Below are 19,544 nucleotides of genomic sequence, written 5' to 3' on the forward strand. Positions count from 1 at the left end.
GTAATGATCAGACAATACTTTAGTATACGGGAGTATCGTAACTTTGGAAACGGTGATACCCCTGACAAGCACTAGGTCTATCGTATTACCGTTGCGATGTGTGGGTTCATTTATTATTTGTGTGAGACCACAGCTATCAATTATAGTCTGGAGCGCTACGCACGGTGGGTCCGATGGGGTATTCATATGGATATTAAAGTCCCCCATTATGATTATATTATCGGCGTGTGTCACTAGATCAGCAACGAACTCTGAGAATTCATTGATAAAGTCCGAACAGGGCCCTGGGGGGCGGTAGATAACAGCCAGGTGTAGAGGGAGCGGTGTGACAGACCTCATAGTAAGCACCTCAAACGATTTATATTTATTATTTATGTTAGGACTAAGGTTAAAGTTTTCGTTGTATATTAGTGCGACCCCCCGACCCCTTTTAAGCGGACGGGCAATATGCGCATGTGTAAAGTTAGGAGGACATGCCTCATTTAGCGCAAAAAAGTCGTTTGGTTTAAGCCAGGTTTCGCTGAGACCGATGACGTTAAGATTGTTGTCTCTGATAATATCATTAACTAACAGCGTTTTGGGAGACAATGATTTTATTTTTAAAAAACCTATATTATAGGTAGTGGGCTGTTTTAGGGAATTTTTGATCAAATTATCCTTATCAAATTATCCGTAGTAGCAATATTAATAATATTGTGTTTATTATGCCCAGTGCATTTAGTATAATTACGACCATATCTAGGAATTGATACGACGGGAATTTTCCGATTTTTTGATTGTTGCTTTGATAAACTGCACGCATCAGAAGCACAGCAAGTTTAATGCACAAAATAACTTTTTACTAATGGAAGCAAAAACCAACACCACATTAAAATGAAATTGATACCAAATAGGAAGAAGCAACATCACACAGCAAACACACAACATTGAAGTACACAAACACACTTTCACACTCCTTCTACTACAAGGGAATACCCCCCGCGAGGGCGGGGGGCGGGGGTAATAGGATGACAGGGGATACGTTTTCATAACATGGTCACTACTGCCTACTTTGTCTTGTTATATTCTTATTTTACTGTTATATTGTTATTCCCATTGTTTTTATTCTTTTTGTAATATTTCTCTATTTTGTTTCCATTTAAACCCCCATTATTTATTTTTTACTTTTTTCTTTAAATTGATCTCAACTCTGTACACTGCTGCTGGAATTTCAATTTTCCTGAAGGAACTCTCCTGAAGGAATCAATAAAGTACTATCTATCTATCTATCTATCTACATAACAACAATTCAAAGAAGTGACACGCTTGCAATCCTACAATACATTGTGTGTGTACAACAAGACTGCAGCCATCAAAGCATATTTTGTGTCTTTATTAACTAACGCTGCTAATACAATCCAGTAAAAACATTCAACAGAGCTGCTGGTCACTGCTGGCACACTGCCACTGCTAAACTAGCAAACACAGCTGAGCTAAACGCTGCTCTGTCTGAGCGCGCCGTTCCTGACATCACAGGGCACCTGGCAACAAGTACCTCCTTTAAAAGGCACACACACGCACGCGGCTCTGATGAAACGTCTCTCAACTAAATGCTTAGGCCAGTAATTTGAATTTTTTGCATTAATGCATTAATTACGTTCCCTTGAAATTGATTACATTTATTGAAGAGTAATTCCCTTATTAATTAAATTACTTGTTTAGGGAAGTAATGAGTACATGTAGATGATTACTTTTTGAACATTGTACTGCAGTACTTCCTTACTGTGTTGCCTGTGCTTTCGTTTTCTGAACAATGCACCGCGTGATGGCGTTATTGATAGATCCAATATTTGAGCAAGATTGGTTGACAAACATGTTTAGCAGGGGCCACCCAACTAATAACCCATAGGTCGCTGAGCATAACATTTTGAGAGTATCTGTATAACGTTTATGCTAGCACGTTTTCTAAAACATTTTTACCACAACCCACATTTACAAATTCATAACATCTTTAGTTTTGTAACAAGGCAACAGGTTTTTTTGTTCTTTTTATGTAGCATTAATAACCTTTGAGTATGTGCCATCTTAGCTTGTGATCAGCAGGTTGCACAGTCCTGTTTGGACCAGTTGATTAGATTCACTGTGATATGACGCAGAGTTGGCAGGGCTGAACACACTAATGCACAAGATCCTGACGTCTGTCTATGGCGTTGCTCTCAGTCGTCAGTCCTGTTGTTTCTTCTCACCGTCAAAACGCTCATCTCAGAGAACAGGGTGAGATAATGCCTCTCTACTTATTGGGACTTTGCGAGCATCATCTTGCTCCTCCATTCATTTTTTGCATTCAGCTTTCTTTTTTGCGATTCTCTCATTCCGGGATGTTTTCAATTGCCCTGGCCCAGTTTCTGTCTCGTCAGATATAATAATAATAATTGTCTCGTTTGGTGCCTGAAGCATTGTGCCATTTCTTATTAGAAGTGCAATGTTTCAAGCTACTTGCAAAAGTGACGACATCCTTCCTATTTTGAACACTCATTCTCAAGGGACAATACTAAATACATTTGTTAGAGTAGTCTGTGTAGAGCTTGTCATTTAAATTTACTATCCACTGAAAATAAGTCAGCCGTTTATTGCCATTGATTGATTGATTGATTGATACTTTTATTAGTAGATTGTACAGTACATATTCCGTACAATTGACCACTAAATGGTAACACCCGAATAAGTTTTTCAACTTGTTTAAGTCAGGGTCCACGTTAATCAATTCATGGTATTCTTACGAGCTATCCATACCAGAGGTCTTCAACAGGTTTTCCCACACATTTAAATGTCCTTAAATACATGTTAACTTTGATCCAACACACTCGTGTAGTTTATAAGTGGCAGCGAAATGACTACCCTACTCACTAAACAAATAAATAATTGTATTATTTAGAGATGGCCGTTAATATGTGACTGTTAATATTATCGGCATACAAATGCTTTAAATGTAATATCGGAAATTATCGGTACCTGTTTCAAAAAGTACAATTTACGACTTTTAAAACGCCGCTGTGCACACGGACGTAGGGTGAAGTACAGAGTGCCAATAAACTTTAAAGGCACTGCCTTTGTGCGCCAGCCCAGTCACATAATATTTACGGCTTTTCACACACACAAGTGAATGCGATGCATACTTGGTCAACAACCATACAGGTCACACTGAGGGTGGCCGTATAAAGTTGCAAATATGTGCCACACTGTGAACCCACACCAAACAAGAATGACAAACACATTCCGGGAGAACAGCCGCACAGTAACACAACATAAACACAACAGAACAAATACCCAGAACCCCTTGCAGCACTAACTCTACAATATACAACACCTACCTCCTACCCCCCATCTCAACTCCACCCCCTCAACCTGCCCACCTCAACCTCCACATGCTCTCTCAGGGAGAGAATGTCCCAAATTCCCAGCTTCTGTTTTGAGTCATGTTAAAAAAAAAAAAAAGGCACTTTGTGACTTCAATAATAAATGTGGCGGTGCCATGTCGGCATTTTTTTCCATAACTTGAGTTGATTTATTTTGTAAAACCTTGTTACATTGTTTAGTGCATCCAGCGGGGCATCACAACAAAAGTAGGCATAATAATGTGTTAATTCCACGACTGTATATATCGGTATCGTATTGGTAGCGATCAGGTCACTAGTTTCCAGTTAGCAATTAGCATACTAGTCGCCCACTATCTATTAGCACACTAGTTGCCAGCTAGCGATTAGCGCACACGTTGTCGGCTAGCGATTCACAGGCTGGCTGTCACCTACCTATTGCTAGAGCAATATTGTAGCATTTAAATATCTTAGTATTAAAGACTAACAAGGTACCTTTATGGCCAGTTTAATTTACGACACAATTTCATACAGTTGAGGGGTCCCCACTCCATCTCTCCATCAGTTTGGGTGTCCTTAGCCTGGGAAACATTGAAGACCCCTGATTTAGACAATAATGATTGTGTGTTGTCAGATTTTCAGTGTACAGTGGTAACTCAACATATTAATATTTTGAATTACGAGCTATGTCTCAGCTTTTTGTTAGGGTTTAAGCTGCAAGCGTTGTTTGAGTTACAACCACAGCACCTTAAGTCTGCGTCACATGAAGCCGCAATCAACCTCCGCAGCTAAAAATCTCCAAAGGACGGACATTTGTCCCTTAAATTATGGAGAAGCTGCCGATACTGTGTTTGACGTGTTTTAGTTTGTTCTGTCTAATCCTTACTCTACAAATGATACGATCGAGCATTACCTTTTGTACACTACCACAGTTTGCAGTCACCTCTGATGTGCGTGTGCAACATAACTAATAATACTTTATATCATTATATGACGGACAAGCAGCCTACAGGAGACATCTACAAAAACCTTACTTGTTTGTTTTACATTTATTGTTTTTCAAACAGGGCTTCACGGTGGCAGAGGGGTTAGTGCGTCTGCCTCACAATACGAAGTTCCTGCAGTCCTGGGTTCAAATCCAGGCTCGGGATCTTTCTGTGTGGAGTTTTCATGTTCTCCCCGTGAATGCGTGGGTTCCCTCCGGGTACTCCGGCTTCCTCCCACTTCCAAAGACATGCACCTGGGGATAGGTTGATTGACAACACTAAATTGGCCCTAGTGTGTGAATGTGAGTGTGAATGTTGTCTGTCTATCTGTGTTGGCCCTGCGATGAGGTGGCGACTTGTCCAGGGTGTACCCCGCCTTCCGCCCGATTGTAGCTGAGATAGGCGCCAGCGCCCCCCGCGACCCCGTAAGGGCCAAGCGGTAGAAAATGGATGGATGTTTTTCAAACAATATTTCTTATTTAAAAGTTTTTTTTACCTTTTTAAAGGCATGTTACTTGTTAAATTGTACTGTTTTGAGTATTTTGAGTTACACGCTTGGTTGTGTAAGTTGAGGTTCCACAGTAAAGTAACTCTATACTTCTAGTCAAGATGTACACTGACTACTCTAAAGTACATCCAATATTGTGCCTAAGATGATTAAGGTAGTGCACACAGTGCATTGTGTACCCACCATCTATTTATTCAATAAAGATGACCTTTTGTTTTCCGGCATCCCAAGTATAGACATCACATGAGCGAGCGTTCCTGCTCCACCGCTCGCCTGCCCTTCCAGATTAATGCTACCTTTTTGAGTTATTTATTTGAGCAGCAAAGCGGTAATAGCCATGGAAATTGCTGACATGATGGAGAGAGCTAGAAGGTGGGAGTCAAGGAGCTTGGTTTTGCCTTTTGTACCACACACTTCTACATGTGTAGCTGAAGGGGTAGCACTGTTGTGTTGATACAATCTTGTTTTAATGAAGAAAATACTAGGACACATATAAAAGATACAAGAGATACAAAGTCTTTTTGGCAGAACTCCTGCTTGTAATGCATGTCATAATTGTTTGTGAGTACCTTTCACACTGAACGCAGCATAATACCAACATCTAGCCTAAAATATCAAATACTTGTCAAGTCAGATGTTAATAGCTGTTTACTTTCTGCTGTAACGTGCTTACATCTACACTTCTTACATTTTACATAGGGCTGGGCGATTTGGCCTTTTATTAATATCTTGATATTTTTAGGCCATGTCACGATACACGATATATATCTCGATATTTTGCCTTAGCCTTGAATGAACACTTGATGCATATAATCACAGCAATATGATGATTCTATGTGTCTACATTAAAACATTCTTGTTCATACTGCGATAATAATTGCTCATTTTAAACTTTCATGCAGAGAGGGAAATCACAACTAACTCAATTGATCAAAACTGTATTTATTAATCAGTTATTAAGCAGTGGCACAAACATTCATGTCATTTCCAAAACAGAAAGTGCAAGATTGTCAGAGACATTTTAAAATAAGTTATGAGTGCACTTTAGTGCATGATGTCACTAAGATGACATATCAAAACAACACTAAATTAAAGTGCACTTTTTATACAGAACACCACTACAATAGTTTAAAACAAATAGAGTGCACTTTTATGCATGATGTCACGCAAGATATTTCTATAAGTGTCAAATAAAAATGAGCTGCGTAATAGGAAATCAAATATTGAATGTCCTTCACTATGTGGTAGGTTACTGCGGACATTATCTCCTTCTGTTGTTGACTAGGTTTTTCATATGGTGTTGATCTGGAAATAGTTGCTTCGGCATTTTGTTGTGTGGCACCGAACGGAGATGTTGACATGCGGAGTTTCAAGCACTCTTCATTCTCTAGCGGGTGACTTTTCAAATGATGCTACATTAGCAGTGGTGCTACTTTTTGTAGCAACGCTTTTCCCGCATAAATGTTCAACATCTTCACGCTAGAAGCCAAACCACCGCCAGACGATGGACACCGTGCTGTTTTTCTTGGGAATTAATTATTCCTTCATTTGTTACCACATTCGCACATTATCTTTCTAGTATTACCAACTGCACCGCACCGTTAGCATCACAGCTAACGTTACCACGTCGCTACCTATCTGCTCCGCGGGAGTGTGTGACGTTGCACACGTGACGTATGTAAGAAGGTGCGCTTGTGTTAAGTCTCTCTGAGAAGGAGAGACAAGAACGAGTGAGACGGGCCTTTAGTGTAATGCCCGCAGCTAAAAGCAATTGCGTGAGAATGTATACTCGAATACCACGATATAGTCATTTTCTATATCGCACCGAGACAAACCCGCGATATATCGATATATCGCCCAGCCTTAATTTTACTAAACACTTATTTCGTCTTTTGTTTCACGCCATCTTAGTGATTAGCTCAAACATTAGCGTGCTTGCTCTAGGCTTTCTCTCTGTGTGTAACTTGTTTAGCCTTAACCTAATATTTGTTAATGATACTTGATAATGATATTTGAAATATTAAGAAATGCAGTTTATTTGCCATGATTGTGATTATTATTAACTTAGGTAGCGGCTCCATACTGTGTATGGAGACTCATAGTAGGAGTCCTTCACCTCGTTATATGCAAATATAATGACAATAAAGTCTATTCTATTCTATTCTATAATTAGCTGCTAGCTTGTCAACCAGCAGACAAAAATGAATATAATTTTAGCATTGATACCGACTATCGCCATTGAATAAACGTCAATGGCGATTTAATACTTATTCGTTTGCATGTTCTCCCCGTGACTGCGTGGGTTCCCTCTGGGTACTTCAGCTTCCTCCCACCTCCAAAGACATGCACCTGGGGATTGGTTGATTGGCAACACTAAATTGGCCCTAGTGTGTGATTGTGAGTGTGAATGTTGTCTGTCTATCTGTGTTGGCCCTGACATGAGGTGGCGAATTGTCCAGGGTGTACCCCGCCTTCCACCCGAATGCAGCTGAGATAGGCTGAGATAGGTTCCAGCAACCCCCACCCCCTGCGGGCTTGAAAGGGACAAGCGGTAGAAAATGGATGAATGGATGAACATCGATACTTAGGCCGAAAATGTTTCAACAGCTTTGTGAGGTGTATAGCATCACATGTTCTTGTTTTTGTTTTGTATCTGGTGTGTTTGTATAAGAAGCTTACCTAGCACATATACATGTTTATATACCGTATATGTACGAATATATAAGATGTGCGTTTGTGTTTGTGTGTGTGCGCCTGTGTGTGTACACTGCAGTCACTTCAGCCTGTTTTTCCTCCAGCCTTGCCGCCCTCTCTCTCTCTCTCTCTCTCTCTCTCTCTCTCTCTCTCTCTCCACCCCCCCCCCCCCCCCCACCATACGCAGTGAGAGAGCTCAGTGTGCACCACAGTGAGAGTATTGTGGCGCTCAAGCATCACAACTGCACAAACACGCCACCACGTTTTTTTTTCCTGCAGCTAGAATCAGTCATGAGAAGCATTAGTGTGGCAGCCTTGGCTCCTTGCGTTTCTGTCTGTGCTGCGGCCCTGATGGACGCTAATGAAGTAAGAAGTACTGGAGCGAAGAAGTAGGACATGATCAAGTACAGGAAATGCCAACAAAAAGACAATCACAAACACTGAAGGCTACTCTTGAACTAATGTACACAAAAGGGTGAAACTTAGGCGATATGTGTTGCCTTTATTTTCCTAACAAATAGATCTCCTGCTATTAACCCTCCATATGCCGTATTTACCAATGGGGCATTATTTTACAATAGGGTATGTGTTTTGTGTTTTTTTCAAGTCAGCAGTCAATTCATTTATTGACTTTGTATTCTACTGTTTCTCAGGCACATGGACGCCGTTCAACCCAGTGACCGTACGTTCCATAATATGTAAGTTACTACTGACACGGCAGATTCCTTTTTACACTAACCTTGACTGTGTGACCGTCTGATTGCCCTGGCTACTGGATAAACATTGCGGCCCAAGCCATTGGGAGTAAATTCAATGTAATTGAATGCGAAAACACTTGAATGGATGAATAACTTCTTTTCAGACATGTTGCATTTCATACATTACTTGAATTATACCTTCTCTGCTCGTCCTCCAGCCATGTTTGACAGGGAGAATAAGAGCGGAGTCAACTTCAACGAGTTTGCCGGCGTGTGGAAGTACATTACCGACTGGCAGAACATCTTCAGGACGTACGACCGGGACAACTCGGGCTTCATCGACAAGACAGAGCTCAGACAGGCGCTGACTGGATTTGGTGAGCAACAAAGTATGCTTTGGTATTTTGTCTTTATTTGTGTGGTGGAGGGCTCCTACTTTGCTGTGACACAGACTTTTCCATGAACCGAGAAGGTATTGATGATGCTGCTTAGTTTTCATTGACACTCCCTCTGCGCCCTAAATCCTTGATTTATACTATTACTTTTACTATTTAATACTTTTTTATACATTATACCATTTTTTTTCCACCAAGGGCCAAATACAGACAAATGTATGTATGTGGAGACCACTTTGATATGTTTGGTACATTAAAGATGCAGGCTCTTACATGCAAGCTACCTGAAAAAAGCTTTGCGTTATAACTTGCAAAGTTAGTGTAAAAACAAAAACAAAAAAACAGTGAAGTTGGCATGTTGTGTAAATCGTAAATAAAAACAGAATACAATGATTTGAAAATCCTTTTCAACTTATATTCAATTGAATACACTGCAAAGACAAGATACCTAACGTTTGAACTGGTAAACTTTATTTTTTGCAAATATTAGCTCATTAGGATTTTGATGCCTATGGAAAAAAAAAGATGGCACAAGTGGCAAAAAAGATTGAGAAAGTTGAGGAATGCTCATCAAACACTTAGTTGGAACATCCCACAGGTGAACAGGCTAATTGGGAAAAGGTGGGTGCCATGATTGGGTATAAAAGCTGCTTCCATGAAAAGCTCAGTCATTCACAAACAAGGATGAGGCGAGCGTCACCACTTTGTGAACAAATGCGTGAGCAAATTGTTGAACAGTTTAAGAACAACATTTCTCAACGAGCTATTGCAAGGAATTCAGGGATTTCACCATCTCAAAAATAACATCAAAAGGTTCAGAGAATCTGGAGAAATCACTGCACGTCAGCGGCAAGGCCAAAAACCAACATTGAATGCCCGTGATCTTCAGACGATACTGCATCAAAAAATGACACCACTTTGTAAAGGATATCACCACTTGGGCTCAGGAACACTTCACAAAACCACTGTCAATAACTATAGTTAGTTGCTACATATGTAAGTGCAAGTTAAAACTCTACTATGCAAAGCAAACGCATTTATCAACAACACCCAGAAACGCTGTCGGCTTTGCTAGGCCCGAGCTCATCTAAGATGAACTGAGGCAAAGCTCAAAAGCCAGCATCTGTGATGGTATGGGGGTGTATTAGTGCCCAAGACATGGGTAACTTACACATCTGTGAAGGCACCACTAATGCTGAAAGGTACATACAGGTTTTGGAGCAACATACGTTGCCATCCAAGCAACGTCTTTTTCATGGATGCCCCTGCTTATTTCAGCAAGACAATGCCAAGCCACATTCTGCACGTGTTACAACAGCGTGGCTTTGTAGTAAGAGTACAGGTACCAAACTGGCCTCCCTGTAGTCCAGACCTGTCTTCCGTTGAAAATGTGCGGTGTATTATGAAGCGTAAAATACGACAAAAGAGACATCAAGCAAGAATGAAAAATAATTCCATCTGAATTGTTTAAAAAATTGCTCTCCTCAGTTCCCAAACATTTATTGAGTGTTGTTAAAAGCAAAGGTAATGTAACAGAGTGGTAAAAATGCCTCTGTGCCAACCTTTTTGCAATGTGTTGCAGCTATTAATCTAAGAGGATTTTTTGCAAAAAAAATGTTGTTTCTTAGTTCAAACATTAAATATCTGGTCTTTGCAGTTTATTCAATTGAATATAAGTGAAAAATGATTTGCAAATCGTTGTATTCTGTTTTTATCTACAATTTACACAACGTGCCAATTTCACTGGTTTTGGGTTTTGTATAAACTAATGACATATATCATTAATAATTAGAGATGGTACTTTTACAAGTACCTAGTAATTTCGCAGGTATTATAGAATATCGATCATGTAAAATCAAACAGTCCATATATTTCGATGCCTTTGTTGTGGCGCTGGTTCAAACACTTGGCTGGGAAACAATTACTCAACAACACTCAGAGTGTACTCAGCCAAACTGCTTATAGGTAAAGTTGCATTTTTCCATGTCCATGCCAAAAAAGCGGGTATCCCTGATAAAAAAAAAAGCTTGAACATACATTAAGGCTCCATTTTTCCAAAATGCCCTATCTTGGAAAAATGTGCCATAAACATGCTATTGATTAGCATTAGCGATTTTACATGGCGATTTCAACACCTCCAAAATTAGGTAATAAAACTACAACCAAGATGCAAGTTACAACCAAACAGCTGGTGTATAATAAGTGCAATACTTTCAGTATAAACACTTTGTCTAGCTCAACTTAATGGCAAAAAAAAACTTCCTGGCTAGGCAACACAGAGTAGCCTAAATACTACTGCCATCTAATGTGTTGGAATTGTAACTGCATGAAAAATCTACTATGTTGTACTTGTAAATGGGACTCAGAAGTCTTAAGAATTCAAGATATAACAACTGGACAGCATAGTTATTGTTGTTTGCTCACTGTTGGGATTTTATTATTAAACAAATTACCATTTTTTAACTCATGAACACACACAAAAGTACCGAAAACTGGTACCGGGATTTGGTACTGTATTGGTATATTGTGAAACTTACCCATCCTTATTAATAATTATATATATTTTTTTCAATATGCCCATGGCCAATAAACAAAACATGTGCACTCTCCGCATTGTACAATAATTCAGTATTTATTTATATTCAATATTTGTATTTCATTTCCTATTTATTTACACATTCTTTTATCAATCTATTTGCAAATGTTTTTATTTAAATTTTTCAACATTTTTTTTTCTTTAATTTTGTTCCCCCATTACGACACGTTTTATTCTGTTTCTCTCCCTAAGAGACAAGGGTAAGAATTTGAACACAGTAAGTAAACAAACAATCTGTAATTGCTGCTAAAGTGTAGGATTAAATAAACTCTGCTTCTTCCTACTCTTTGTTGGACTTCTTAGCTTTGTTTTGGAATGGACACAGTTAGTGTAATATCTTATACATCTCATTAATCATTGTGGGTTTTTTTATTACTCCAATATTCTTAGGTCAAAAAAGTGAGCTGAACTTTTTAATTTATACAATGTTTTGTTATGTATGTATAGTTTTTGGTTGATTTATTTACAATTCTTTGAATCATTTTATTGACAGATTTATTTTCACTTTTTAACACTTTTTGCTTTTATTATCCTTTTTTCCCATCACTACATAATGCTTCACTTTCATTCCCCCTTTAAGAAAATGCTAAAATGTTAACCATAGGAAATGAACTAACTAACAGTAATTGCTGACACATGAAGAAAGGGTAGGATTAGATGCATGTTATAATTGACAAACTTGTTGTAATATCTATAATATATCACACTGTATTCTTTTTGCTGATGGACACTGAAAATGAGCTTCACTATTCTGCATTATACAGTATTTCGCTATGTATTTATGTATATTTAATATTTTAATTGTATTCTCTATTTAAGGTTTTTAAATTTTTTAAATATAGCTTTATTTATTTATTTTTTCTCATTTTCGCTCATCACTGCATATGCCATCTAGCCATTGCTGCACATTGTTTATTTATTTTCCTTCCTATAAGAAAATGTAAAAATTTTACACAGGAACTATCAGTAATTCCTGACACATGTTGAAAGGGTAAGATTTAAGAAGGCTCAACTTCTTCCTACTCCTTTTTTGGACATGTTAAATAGTGCAAAAGAGTAATAAAGGCGTGATGATTTTAAGCTTGTTTGAAAAATATTGCTAAACGTACTTTTTTGTCACGTGCAGGCTATCGTCTATCGGATCAGTTCTATGGTACACTCATCGAGAAGTTTGATCGACAGAGGAAAGGACAGGTGGCCTTCGATGACTTCATCCAATGCTGTATCGTCCTGCAGGTAACTTCTTTTCAATGCATCAAAACAGCAAAATATTCCAGCATTTACATTTAATAACTCACTTTTCTCTTCCGCAGAGGTTAACTGATGTTTTCAGGCGGTACGACACAGACCAGGATGGCTGGATCCAGGTTTCCTATGAACAGTATCTGTCTATGGTCTTCAATATAGTATAACGCACACAAGACAAGCAGCACAGAGGAGCACAACTGGACACAACTGTGCCAAAAATGGCGGCACTTCCTGGACGTCTGCCATGGTGGACACTACAAGACTTTTTTTTTTTTTAACATCACAAAAATTTGATACAAAAGAGAAAATATTCATATGTTTTTTTTGTTTGTCATATGTTTTTTTCTGCATGTATTTCTTTCGTTGATGTATTTAAAAAAAAAAAAAAAAGTAAAGAAGAAATCTTGTAGTGTTTTATTTGATGACCAATCTGATATATGTCTGTATGGAAGTCTCCAGTTTAGGAATTATTATTGACACTGTCTTATTGTCTGTTGTTGTCATTTAAATGTCTTAACTTTTATTACTACGGTTTAAAAAATATAATGCATATGCATTGCATGTATGTCAGGGTTTTTTTTGCCCCACATGTTCTAGCATGCTCTCTCTTCTGTTTGTTTAAAGCCATGTTTACAAATACTGTGAAAGCAGTCAGCCCTCTACTTAAAAAATAACTAACATGCCAGTTTACATGCCATATTTGTACAAACCTTTTTTTTAACAGCAAACATACCGTTGTTCAAGGATGCACATTTTAGTATTGCTTATATTTTGTGCATGATGCCTTAATAAGAGGTGTAAAAACAACACTCAAGTAAAATCTTTTATTAAAAATGACAAAACGAGTGTGTAGGTGTGTAGTTATTCCTAACAGACACAAATGAATCTCGGCTCAATGGTGCCCTCTGTTGTTTGCTTGTCCCTACCACTGCAATGCGCCATTAATGTGCACCCGGAACCTTGTCTTCGGTAGTCATTATCACAGGATGTAATATTTTACACACAGCTACAGTTTTAGTTTAATCATCGATATGGGGTGGAGCATGGGTGTCCAAAGTGCGGCCCGGGGGCCATTTTAGGCCCGCAGGTAATTTTTTAACGGCGCCACGGCCCAGTTCAAAAATACAATTAAAAAAAAAAAATTTAAAACATAAAAAGTGTAATGAAAGAGCAAACAGGTGAAATGTAACAAGAACATATTGTAATGTTTACTCTAATAACACAAAGCTGCTGTGCAGGCTGTTTATTTCTTTAAAACATAATAATTAATCAAAATCTATGCCATTATGAATTATTGACCAATTCAAGGCTCCCAAAAAAAATCCTAATAAATATTCTACTTTCAGATATTTTTGGGGGGAAATTTTGCATATTTTGTGTTTCCCCATATATAAACAATACAACGTATAATTGACGGATACATCTGAAGGTGATCTCGAGATTATTGTGTTAAAAGTAAACAGTGTTGTATTGTAAGGTAGCATGAAAGAGAGAGCCGGACAACGACGTGCAGTGGTTACTTCCTTTACTCAGAACTCTTCTTTGTTGGTACATACAACAGGTAGTCTGTATTTTCTACACGCTACTGCCACCTGTCGGAATGATATGTAACTACACTTAGTATGACTATACCACATATCCCTCTTTTTAAGAACAGCATTCCTGCAATAAACCATATTTTGAATGAGCAATTCAAGTAAACAGTACTGACTTGTAAACCATTAGACCACTAACTAAAATGGTCTTTCAAAGCATATGAAATAATGTTAGGGATATTGCATATAAACTGCATGGAGTCACTGCATGGGGAGTGGCACGGTATGTTAGAAGGAAATCAGTGACAAAGGGCTTCCAGGGTTCACCCTCAATGTCAGCTGTTTGGAGACAGTCTTTAAACACCCTGTTCCACCTCTCGACCTCTCCGTTGCTCTGAGGATAGTAGTCAGAACTGCGGCGGTGTGTTATGCCTTGGGCCGCTAAGTAAGCCTCAAACTCAGCAGATACAAAGGAGGAGCCGTTGTCAGTGACTAGCTCGAGGGGGTTACCCTCACGGCTGAAGACGGTGGACAGGAAGGTTATGACGGTACTGGATGTTACATCTGATGTGAAGGCCACTTCTGGCCATTTGCTATAATAGTCCACTAAAGTGATAGCAAAGCGGCAGTCAGGAGGAGCAGAGTGAAATGGACCCACTATGTCCATAGCGAGTTTTTCCCCAGGCAGCATTGGGAAAGGCAACAGGTTGCAAAGGAGCAGCACGTGTCTTTGCTGTTTTGTCATGTTGGGAGCAGGTGGCACACGACTTGATGGCAGTCTCAACATCAGAGTCCATTCCAGGCCACCAGTAGAGTTCTCTCAGTCTCTGTTTGGTTCTGACTATATCTTGGTGAGCATTGTGAGCCAGGTGTATAAGTTGTGACTGAAGAGCTGAGGGAATCACCACACGGTAAGTGCCACGTACCAGGTAGCCATCCAGCTCAGCCAACTCAGTACGTACACGGTAATAAGGTAAGAGGGCTGAGTCCAGGCCCTTAGGAGTGTGTGGCCACCGTTCGCGAATGTGCTTGGTGACCTGCTGTAAAACAGGACAGTCTGTGTAGGCAGTGCGTAACTGGTCAGCTGTAAGAGAGGTAAGGTCAACAGTCACTAGCGCTATAGTGTCTTCCTCCAACTCCAGTTGGTCAAGGACAGGCAGGGGTAGGCGTGACAGACAGTCCGCTACAACATTGTCACGGCCAGGTTTGTATTCCACGCTGTAGTTAAACCACATGAGGCGGGCAGACCACCTCGCTATCCTCATGCCTGCTCTTCCGAAGCCTTTTGTGGATAGGAGAGTTGTCAGAGGGCTGTGATCCGTGCGCAGGGTGAAGTGTCTCCCCCACAGGTAAGTACGCCATCGCTCAGCTGCCCACACACAGGCTAGAGCCTCTTTTTCAATGATGGAGTAGTTTCGTTCACTGGGAGTAAGGGCTCTGGATGCAAAAGCAACAGTCAATTCGGCGTCCCTGTGCATTTGTGTAAGCACGGCGCCTATGCCGTAGTCACAGGCATCTGTAGTGACTAGTGTTGGGAGAGTGGGGTCGAACAGCGCAAGTGCCGGCTTGAAGCAATCAGTTCTTTGAGTCGGGTAAAAGCCTGTTGTGCAGTATCAGACCATTGGAACAGTGCGTCCCCTCTCAGGAGAGCACGGAGAGGCTCCACCACAGAAGAACTTGGAATACCACCCGGTGAGGCCCAGGAAGGATTGAAGGGCGGTAGCATCCTCAGGAGCAGGAGCTTTCACAATAGCAGCAACTTGGTCTGGGTTAGGGCGGATACCAGAAGCAGAAACAACATGCCCTAAATAGAACAGTTCGGTTAATCTGAAAAGACACTTATCCATATTCAGTTTCAGGCCACTGCTGTGTAGGCGGTGCAGCACAGCCTTTAGCCTTCTGTCATGCAGCTCTGGGGTGTTGGCATACACTACAATGTCATTTAAGTAACACTGTACACCATCCAGGCCAAACAGGATCTGCGACATCATTCGCTGGAATGCACTAGGAGCCGAGGCAAGACCGAATGGAACCTTTGTAAAGCGAAAAAGTCCATCATGTGTGATAAAGCTGGTAAGGTCTCTGCTCTCAGGGTGGAGTGGTACCTGATGATATGCGTTTTCGAGGTCAATGGATGAGAACATGCGTGCTCCTCGCAGCTCATGGAACACCTCCTCGATGTGTAGCAAGGGGTGGCTATCAATGACCACTGCCTTGTTAGGCTCATGGAGATCAGCACATATTCTGAGCCGGCCGGACTTCCGTTTCACTACCACAATGGGTGAAACCCACGGTGAGGAGTCGATGCGTTCAATCACTACATCTTTCTCCAACCTCTGCAGCTCCTCTGAAACTTGCTCACGTACAGCGAAGGGTAGACGGCGTAGCTTCATCTGCACAGGCTGCACATCAGGTCTCACCTTGACTTTATGGATGAAGCCTTTAACTGTACATGTACTCTCTGTACTGACAGCTGGCTCCATGTTAACAGCAGTGTAGTGCACTTGAACAGTAGCATTTGTAGTATGTGGTATTTTACTGGTAGTCACTTTACCATCTGATATACGTAAACGCAGTGCATTGAAAAGGTCCATGCCCAATATGGGTGTACCCGCTGGCACTACATGAATGCGTGTAGACGCACTATTCGCCTCGTAGGTCACCTTTAGTTCCAAACAACCAAGTACTTGTATTGGTTTCTGTGTGTAAGTGGTAAGTCTCTTTTCGGGCTTTGAAAGAGTCACATGACTGAAGTACTTTCTGTACACGTGCTCAGGGAGGATGGAAACGCCGGATCCAGTATCTACTATTAAATTAGCAGTGATTGTGGGACCGCTGCACACCTCCAGGGAGACGTAGCACATCAGCTTATTACACTGGGTCACATCAGTCTTATTAATTTGTAGCACTGTAACAGTATCAACATTCACTGTGGATGTAGTTGACACTTCCCCCACGTTATGGGATGCAGACTTGCCTTTACAGACTTTAGCATAATGTCCTTTTGTATTACATTGACTGCATGTAACTGATCTTGCTGGGCACTTGGGGTCGTTAGCTAGGTGGTTTATTGTACCACACCGGTAGCAACTCTTACCAGCAGCAACCACGTTGGAAGGAGGGCGGGAAGCGGAGAATGAAGGTCTCTGTGGACGTCTGTGTCGCCCACCGCGTGACGTAGACCCCCCACGCACCATGCCGACTTCTGCTGGTACCTCGTGGTGTGTAGTTAGCATCGCTTTAGCTCCAGCTACAGCATGTTCGATTTGACATGAAATTGTAATGGCTTCCTCCAAAGTCAGATTGTCCTCAAGCAGTAAACGTTCTCTTATCCTAGCATTGTTCGTTTTTTCAACAATCTGGTCCCTCATCATGTCTTCAGCAAGGGCGCCGAACTCACACGTAGCAACGAGCTCACGCAGAGAAGCTGCAAACTCAGTAGTAGACTCACCGGTCCTCTGAGATCTCTGTCGGAACTTGTTTCTCTCCGCCACGACGTTTAACTTCGGTACAAAGTACTTTTTTAATGCTTTTAGAGCATCTTCATAAGAGTCACTATCAACTGGCAGTGTGCAAAAAATACGTTGTGCCTCCGTACCGACCGTGTGTATTAGCAAGGCGCGCTTCCTTTTATCTTCCATCTTGTCGGCGAGAGCTAAGACGTAGTTGTCAAACATCCGTATCCACGTATCAAAGTGGACGGTAGGCACACCCGGGCTGTGTAAGAATGCCGGAGGTGGCGAAATACCGAGCAAGGCCATTATTTACTTTATCCTCGTCGCCAATATGTTGTATTGTAAGGTAGCATGAAGGAGAGAGCCGGACAACGACGTGCAGGAAGTTCGAGCTCAGAGTAATTTATGATTTAAAGAAAAGGAGTGGGATTAAATAAGTGTATACTTCTTCTCACTCCTTTTCAAATATGTAAAAAAAAAAAAAAAAAAAAGTCGAATGCTCATTTGTTTTTTTTGTTTTTTTTATTCTCCATTGTTTTCATTTTGTTATAATAGTCGTTAAGGCTATAGCACTGTATTGGATCATGCTTGCTCTTGTTTGTTTTTTTTTTTTTTGTGCATATTTGTAATAAAAATATATCAATCAATCAATTAGTGTTTACTTCCTTTACTCAGAACTCTTCTTCGTTGGTACATACAACAGGTAGTCTGTAATTCTACACGCTACTGCCACCTATCGGAATGATATGTAACTACACTTAGTATGACTATACCACAAACAGTAAAAAAAAAAAAAATAGAATTTATGTTTTAAAACACTTCAATGAGTAGGACCATTTTTGATCCCAATAATTTTAATTATTGTTTTTAAGTGTCATTGCTCCAAAAAAAAAAAAATCAATGGTGTTATGAGTAATTGACCTTTTAAGGCTCCAATTCGTATATAATCTCAAATATTCCACTTAAAAATTTTATTGGGTGAAAATATTGCATATTTTGTGTTTTTTCCATAAAAAACGGGTTTTTTTTTTGACAAAAAGAGCAAACAACTTAAATCTTTAAAAATGTTATATTGACAGAATGACCTAATGTTGATCTAGAGCAGTGGTTCTCAAATAGGGGTACGCATATGCCAAGGGGTACGTGAGATTTTTAAAAAAATATTCTAAAAACAGCAACAATTCAAAAATACTTAATGAATATATTTATTAAATAATACTTCAACAACATATGAATGTAAGTTCATAAACTGCGAAAAGAAATGCAACAATGCAATATTCAGTGTTGACAGCTAGATTTTGTGTGGACATGTTCCATAAATATTGATGTTAAAGATTTCTTTTTTTTGTGAATAAATATTTAGAATTAAGTTCATGAATCCAGATGGATCTCTATTGCAATCCCCAAAGAGGGCACTTTAAGTTGATGATTACTTCTATGTGTAGAAATCCTTATTTATAATTTAATCACTTGTTTATTTTTCAACAAGTTTTTAGTTATTTTTATATCTTTTTTTCCCAAGTAGTTCAAGAAAGACCACTACACATGAGCAATATTTTGGACTGTTATACAATTCAATAAATCAGAAACTGATGACATAGTGCTGCATTTTACTTATATATCTCTTTTTTTCAACCAAAAATGCTTTGCTCTAATTAGGGGGTACTTGAATTAAAAAAAAAATCACAGGGGGTACATCACTGAAAAAATGTTGACAACCACTGATCTAGAGGTTTTATAACTTGAAAAATAATACAAATAATCATACTGAATAATTACACATTTTTTTATATTTTTTGGACCAAAATCCTATGGGGACTGAGTGGAGGCCTAAATGTATATTTTTTTATACATATATTGTATTGGTTTTTAAAATAAAAAAATTATCAAAATGGCCCCCACTTGCTTTGATTTTTCACTGTGTGGCCCTCAGTGGAAAAAGTTTGGACACCCCTGGGGTAGAGTAAGGCGACATGAATGATGTTTTTTTTTTTTTTTTAAATGTATAAAAAATTTTTCAGACGATTTCTGGATTGACGACAAACCATGGTGCTAAGAACCTGGGAACCTTATGTT

At 39.6% G+C, this 19,544-nt stretch overlaps 1 protein-coding gene across 2 annotated transcripts in view; it reads left to right on the forward strand.

Moving 5' to 3' along the window:
• The window catches only part of pdcd6 (programmed cell death 6), a 34,332-nt gene extending 21,008 nt beyond the window's left edge, over window positions 1–13,324 (forward strand). Inside the window, exons 3-6 of one of the 2 annotated variants that reach the window (XM_061921905.1) lie at window positions 8,195–8,239; window positions 8,458–8,628; window positions 12,357–12,466; window positions 12,544–13,324. In XM_061921905.1, the coding sequence (XP_061777889.1) occupies window positions 8,195–8,239; window positions 8,458–8,628; window positions 12,357–12,466; window positions 12,544–12,642 (425 nt within the window). In that variant the 3' untranslated portion in view covers window positions 12,643–13,324. The remainder of the gene's footprint in view (window positions 1–8,194; window positions 8,240–8,457; window positions 8,629–12,356; window positions 12,467–12,543) is intronic. The other variant, XM_061921906.1, reaches the window with a different exon arrangement.
• Window positions 13,325–19,544: the final 6,220 nt, after the last annotated feature.

This window comes from Nerophis ophidion, linkage group LG15, assembly GCF_033978795.1.
Source record: "Nerophis ophidion isolate RoL-2023_Sa linkage group LG15, RoL_Noph_v1.0, whole genome shotgun sequence".
NCBI classification, from domain to species: Eukaryota; Metazoa; Chordata; class Actinopteri; order Syngnathiformes; family Syngnathidae; genus Nerophis; species Nerophis ophidion.